Source organism: Solanum tuberosum, unplaced genomic scaffold (genome assembly GCF_000226075.1).
Source record: "Solanum tuberosum cultivar DM 1-3 516 R44 unplaced genomic scaffold, SolTub_3.0 scf00131, whole genome shotgun sequence".
NCBI classification, from domain to species: domain Eukaryota; kingdom Viridiplantae; phylum Streptophyta; class Magnoliopsida; order Solanales; family Solanaceae; genus Solanum; species Solanum tuberosum.
In genome coordinates, this window is record NW_006239054.1 from 482086 (window position 1) to 488894 (window position 6809).

Consider the following 6809-nt stretch of genomic DNA (forward strand, 5'->3'; position numbering starts at 1 on the left):
ATGAAAAATTCTTATGACGATTCTCAAAAAGGACTCTCACCATTAAGCGTATTCAACACCTTATAAATAACATCTTTTTTCTTCTCTACTTTCCACGTGGGACTTTGTTCATAGACATCCAATATAAGTTTCATAAAAGCTGTGCATGATTATGGAGCTCAAGTTTAGCTAATACTAAAATCGATGAGTATAAACGCTGAATTCGGGTTACAAAGTGTTGGGCTAAGTCCGCCTAAAGAAACTCTTAACATGGTGTGATACTGTCCGCTTCGGACCAAGCCCACAACATTTTTCTCAGAAGGCCTCACACCACCTTATACATTAGATTATTTTCCTTATCAAGTTTCAATATGAAATTTCTGTTTAAGCTCAACATTTTTTTTCCATATATGTATTGCTTGTTACTTAACACTCTAACCATACCATTTATGGTAAAACTATTATTTGCCAATGATTTACTAAATACTACTTTTCTAGCATCCTCAGTGGTAATTGGAAGGAATCAAAATGGCAAATGATAACATCTTACTTTCTCCTTCGGCCCCGTTGCCCGAGGATCAGAACGTTGTAGCTCAGCCGCAGCACGTGCCAAGGCCGCGGCACAGACCGCTGAAATTCAAACAGATTCAGGACAGCTCTGTGAGTGAAAAGCCATTTCATTCTGGCAATATAATTAGCTTTGGTCATAGTGATCCACAAGGATTGTTTGGTTCATCTGGAGTCAGCCTTCAAGATAATCCAAAATCATTGGAAAACTTGGATAAGGAGACAACCATGTCTCGTCCGGCCCCCAATCATCATATCACAACGAATAAGGAAGCCAGTGCTGTAATAATAAAACAGGAATCTTTCGTTGCACCTTTGTTTCCGGAGTATACCTTTAGGAATGAGAAAAAGAAGCTACTCGAAGATGCATTTGCACCGACTTTTTCCCTGATGAAGTTAGCCTATCAGCAAGGTATGCTCAGTTCATCCAGACTCCGCTTTCAGGAGAATGCAAAAATATTGGAGGCCTTGGACAAGGAGAGGAGCATGTATCGTCCTGGACAGACAGTGCTTCAGTCACTTGAGCATCATATTGCAAAGAACAAGGAAGATGGTGCGGTCGAAACTAACTGTGAATGTTTAGTTCCACCTACGATTTTGGAAGAGTCATTGAGGAAGGGGAAACAGAAGCTAATTGAAGAGTCTTTTCCACCGACTTTTCCTCAAATGAATGTAGCATCTCAGCTTCCAAGTGCATCGTTGACGAATGGACCGTGTCCATCAAGAGCTTCTCAGCTTAACTTGCTGTGGCTGTTACAGAAGAAAATGCAACTATCGAGGACTTATGAGAAACTTCCAGCAGTTGTACCTGATGTAAGATCAATCTATACACCAGAAATGTGCGCTCAACGTTTGAAGCTGTACATGTATCGTAAGCAACAAAGACCAAGAGTAAGATATTCCTAGTAAAAGAAATACTATGAGTTTTTTTTAATACGTAAGATGTATTTTTGACAATTCATATGTACAATCTTATGGTACTTGATAATACAGGACAACAATATCGAGTTTTGGATGAATTTAGTTGCAGAATTCTTTGCTCCTAATGCCAAGAAGAGATTGTGCCTCTCATCGAATGAACGTAGACAACTGATAGGTTGTATTTTCCCTAAGGTATGTAGCCTTATATTTCGTCCTCCGTGAGAAATTCTTCTTCAAGATGGAAGAAAATACTTTTGCCAACATGTTTTTCCTTAAGTATGTTTTTTGATGTGATGGAATTCAAATTTTTTCAGTTCAACATATTTGACATTTAGTTTTTTTCATTAGTTGGAAAAATTTGGTTATATAAGATTGATCATCTTGTTATCTACAATTGTTCAACTTGCCTTTCCAAAACCAAAAAAATGGATAAATGTTTTTACACTGAGTTTTGTGATCTCAACATATGACATTATTTCGATACGTTTTATTTTCTACCCGGTGTGAAAGACATCTAGCATGAGTAGCCTCTCTGCAATGCTGGTTTTCCTTTAGGATTTTAATTTAAATTAACTGCAGGATGCATGGAGCTGCGAGATCTGCAATGTGAGGCCTACTGCTGGTTTTGGTATGTCCTCGACGTCACATATTTTGGTTTATGATTGTATTGATGTGGTAATACTCCCATACACAAGCTGTATATGATGATTAAAGAACCTATATATACACTAACATAGTTCTCTACAAACGACATCCAATCTTCTATACAGGTCCTTTATGTCACTTATTAAATTGGTGATGATTGGATAATTTTGAGTCCTATAAGTTGTTAGCTAACATAGACTCCTTTAGTTTTCTTGCTCTGGTATCTTTATATTTACTTTTAGAATATACTATGTTTAAGGCGGCAAAAACTAGTTTTGTTGAATTATATTGATTTGGAGGTTTATACATTATGTCATAGTACTAAATAGTGAGAACGAAGGGGAGCCTCGGAACAATGGTAAAATTGTGTTATAGGTTATCAGTTCGAGCTGTGGAATTAAGCCACTCATGCTTGCGAGTTGCGTCAAGGTAGGATTTCTACATCACAACTCCTTGCGTGAACGCAAGATTCTTCTTGCACCGGAGCTGCCCTTTTATTTAATAGTGAGAACTGTCACAAAGTATATAGAAAAACTATATAGAAAGGACAGTGTTGTTACTTTGAAAATTTGCTGCTTAATTTCTGAATTACTGACTTGACACTTTTTTGTGGATTTTAGAGATAAGTGCAGAAGTTTTACCTAGGCTATGCAAACTTAAGTACGAGACGGGTATGTTGGACGAGCTTCTTTATATGGATATACCAGAAGAAAGTTATACACCATCCGGTCACATTGTTCTGAACTACCCAAAAGTAACAGAACAAACTGTATATGAGGCAGGACGAGTGGTCCGTGAAGGCCGGCTGAGAATTGTGTTCTCTGCAGATCTAAAGGTTAAATGTTGTTAAGTTAATCCTTAGGTCCTCTTTTTTCTAAAGTTCTTGCACTTGCCCAAAATTCTTGATGACTGAACATCCTTTTTTCGCCTTTTTTAATGTGATAGATTCGTGTGTGGGAATTCTGCTGTTCATTTCACGAGGTTTATATTGGTCGAAAATCAGTTACTCCCCAGGTATATAAACATTACACCAGCTTTCCTTCGTATTGATCAGCTTGTGATTTCGACTACTTTCTGACCTTAATCTTAATGTCTTATCACTTTGAAGTTGATAGTGAAAACTGATTATTAGACGGAGGATTTTTTAAATAGGCATTTGGATATAGATTTGGTTGAGACTTACAAAAAAGAGAGTTTTTGAAGTTGAAGCTGAAAATGGTATTTGTAAGTTGAAGTTGCGTTTGGACATGCACTTCACTTAAAAGTTGAAGTCGCGTTTAGACCAGTTTTGAAAACTCATCTTCAAAAACTAACCAAAAATCAGTCCAATTACCAATGTATAACCAAACAATGTTTTGAAAAAAAGGAAAAAACTTCCATGTCCAAACTCCAAACGGTTTGTTAAATCTCTTATAGGGAAAAGAAGTTCTTTCTGTGAGTTTGAAAAGTATTGTTTATCCAGGTTCATCAACTCAAGGAAGCAATCCAAAAATACCAAGTTTTTGCTGAGAGTAGTTCAAGGATTTCTCCTGAAGAGTTTCAAAGAACCTCTAACAAGTAAGTTGTTTATCCAACTGTTTTACGTTCACATCGACTAGTACAGTTCATGACATGTTAATTCCATTTCGAACATGTATATGTTTAATGGTCAATAATTTTCACCTGTAGTAAACTAGTCCTGTATGAATATTTAACATTTTGCCTGTAATATTTCATATTTGTGATCTTTTGCTATATGAGGTTATTGTCCTTGTCATTTTAGTGAAACCATGTTATAATAGTTTTGACATTTCATGAACTGTATCTTCATGAATTGCTGCAGGTTTGCCCCAACAATACGTGAATTAGCAAGAACTTTGGACAAGTCATTGATCAATGACCTTGGTTATCCCAAACGCTATGTCCGATGTCTCCAGGTAGTTGGCATTTTTTTCAGTCTAATCATCCTTTCAGTGGATTATGTGCACATTAGAATGCCTTGTGTTATCTAATTTGAGGGACTGCACTCGTTTGTGCATGTCTGCTATCAAAGTATGAGTTAGAGATACATTAAACATCCTATATTCTACGAACTTCTTGACAGTTTTGAATTGAAAAATTACTCTTTTTGATGAATTATAGATATCAGAAATAGTCAGCAGCATGAAAGATCTAATGGACTACAGCAAGAAATACGGGATCGGACCTAGAGGTATACTGAAATAACTCAAACATATTGTTTCAATGAATTCTTATTTGTTTCCTCAGTCTGCATCATGAAATCCTATCTATTCATTTCTACCCTTAAAAAGTCACAATGACTAAATCTTTTTGTTGTTGATATCCTTCATTAATTCCACGTGACACTGATATGGTTTGTTTGATACTCATTCTACTCCTAAAATTAGTCTCCTTATCTGTCTGCAACTATGGTGTATAGCTTACCGAAGCGAGTCTTGATCTTAATGGACTGTTGTTGTGTGTTTAGTGAGTAGAAAATTTCTGCATAAAGATAAGGCCAACCTTTTAAACATTTTCGTGAAGAGTGCAAAAATGAGCCTAAACTAAAAAAAAATCATGTCTTTGACATCGGACAGCATCCTGTTTGTTTTTGTACCATGTTATGATGCAAAATGCAAACTGTTAAGATATGATTGTAGCTAACTCTTTCTAATTTTTCAGAGGCCATGGCCATGATTCATCGTGAATCAGCTGCAGTACGTGTGACACAGAATTCAGTTGCAGAGAGAGTGCCTCAACAACATATTGATGATGTAATAAGTCAGCACTCTTCAGTAATAAGTTTTGCTCCTTATCCATCTACTGATGAAGGCACAAGAAGTTTGAATTGTAGTTCCCCTCATGCTACATCGCCAACTTCCTCTACTGCATCGTCCAAAAGGCTAGTAGTTCACCAAGCAGACCTCGTCGAACCTAAAAGAATGAAACAAATGACAAACTCAGGGGAGAAATCTGTTCTTCGTGCTCCTACCGAGCCCGTGTTGAATCAGTCAATCTCCACAACTCATCCTTCTTCTTTCATTAGACCACCGATAGTTCAACCATCTGTTATTGTTCCCTCTAGTACTACGTCCATTGAACCTAACGAATATATTAGCTCTACGGTGAAGGTTGAACAAGATCTTGTCACTTCCCAAAACTTAGCCGTTGCTGCAGCTGATGCTACGATTGATACTAAGTTAGTTCTGGACCAGAATGAGAACATTGGTAAGTACTTATATGGTTTTGAAACAGATGGGACGGTTGGCAAAGGCTATTACATGGATCAGTTGGAGAATTTGAATGGGGCAAGTCTTTTCCCTGGCATTCACATTGAACCTCCTTTATCTGGGACGTTAATGGTGAATGATACTCGTAGCAACAACCAGCAAATCATTGATCAATTGCCTTATTTGAACGGAAAAATGGATCCTATCGATGATATTCAGTTCGAATGAAAACTTCATGGTTTCCTTTGGGATCAATAGCAGTTGTTGCATGTTTAGAAACTTTAGTAATGCAAGTTCTCCTTTCTTTCTAGTATAACTTTTACCAGTGGTTTTATATGAAATGAAGATGTTTTCTTCTTTCATTGTTGTAATAGCTATCAACTAATAACTTGATAGTTTTCCGTTTTGCAATGAGTGCATCAACTTTCTTCAAAGCTTTGGTCTTTTTGTTTTCCAGTTCTCTATTATTACAGTACTTAGTAATTTAAGTCCAAAATGAGGATATTATTAGGTCTATGATTATCACAATATATAAATTACTATAATTACATAATTATCATATTTAACTCAAGTTGGAGCATGAGGAATACGAATGCTAACTTCAACATCTAGGGGGGTAAAGACTATCAAATAACAAGTTTAAGGGGTAATCAACACTGTTGATAGTTTTGAGGGATCTGAATGAGACACACCAAACATAAGATGATCATTAGGTATTTTGCCATAAATTTATACTTGTTTGGTTGAAGGTATATGTAACATCTGGCGATTTGAAATAACTATGAAGAGGCCTAGAATTGGAAATTTTTCTTTTTGGAAAGAATTTTAAAAATCTGGAAATTTGGCTAAGTATGGAAAAAGGGTGAGTTTTTGGCCGATTTTGAACAGTCATAACTTCTAGATCAGGATGAGTTAGGAGTAGTTCTAGTTATGGTTGCGAATTTCGTAGAATTATCTTTCCAACGCCACCAAGTTTTCTCGATTCCGAGTTCGTATGAGGGAGTTATGCCCTTTGGAAGTTGGGTAGTTGGCAGGGATTTTTGGGGAAAAGGGCTGGGGCGTCGCGCCTGCCAGCGCGCCCCAAGAGGGGCTCTAAACTTTCCCCCTTGGGGCGGTGCGCCTCTCAGTGCGCCAGCAGGCCCCCTCTGAAGTTTTTGGTCTGGCGCTCTGCGCCTCTCAGAGCGCCAAGAGCACCAGGTTTTCCCATTCACTCCCCACTTTCTTATGCATGTTCCTAGGTATTGTATCTATGTTTCCTAGTTGTTTCCAACACTCCAAGGTACTTCTAAAAGTCAAAAACTCATCCGTAACATGTGATCAAACACCTTGAATCCATAAGTCCGTTTTATTTTCAAGAAAAGATTGGTTGTGTTGTTGAAATTGTTGATTGTGTTGTTGATGTTGTGGATTTGTGTTTGTTGGAGTTCCTTGTTGATTTGGGGCATGATTTGGTTGTGTTTTTGAGTTGAATCTCTTGTATGTTGAGGG

At 37.2% G+C, this 6809-nt stretch overlaps 1 protein-coding gene across 1 annotated transcript; it reads left to right on the forward strand.

Annotated features, from left to right (window-relative positions):
- The first annotated feature begins 507 nt into the window (after positions 1 to 507).
- LOC107061268 (transcriptional corepressor SEUSS-like) lies at positions 508 to 5753 on the forward strand. Its single transcript, XM_015310243.1, has 9 exons — positions 508 to 1437; positions 1540 to 1659; positions 2047 to 2095; positions 2733 to 2947; positions 3058 to 3126; positions 3575 to 3669; positions 3935 to 4028; positions 4234 to 4303; positions 4774 to 5753. Exons 1-9 carry the CDS (start codon positions 508 to 510, stop codon positions 5547 to 5549), a joined length of 2418 nt encoding a protein of 805 aa, XP_015165729.1. The 3' UTR covers positions 5550 to 5753.
- The last annotated feature ends 1056 nt before the right edge of the window (positions 5754 to 6809 follow it).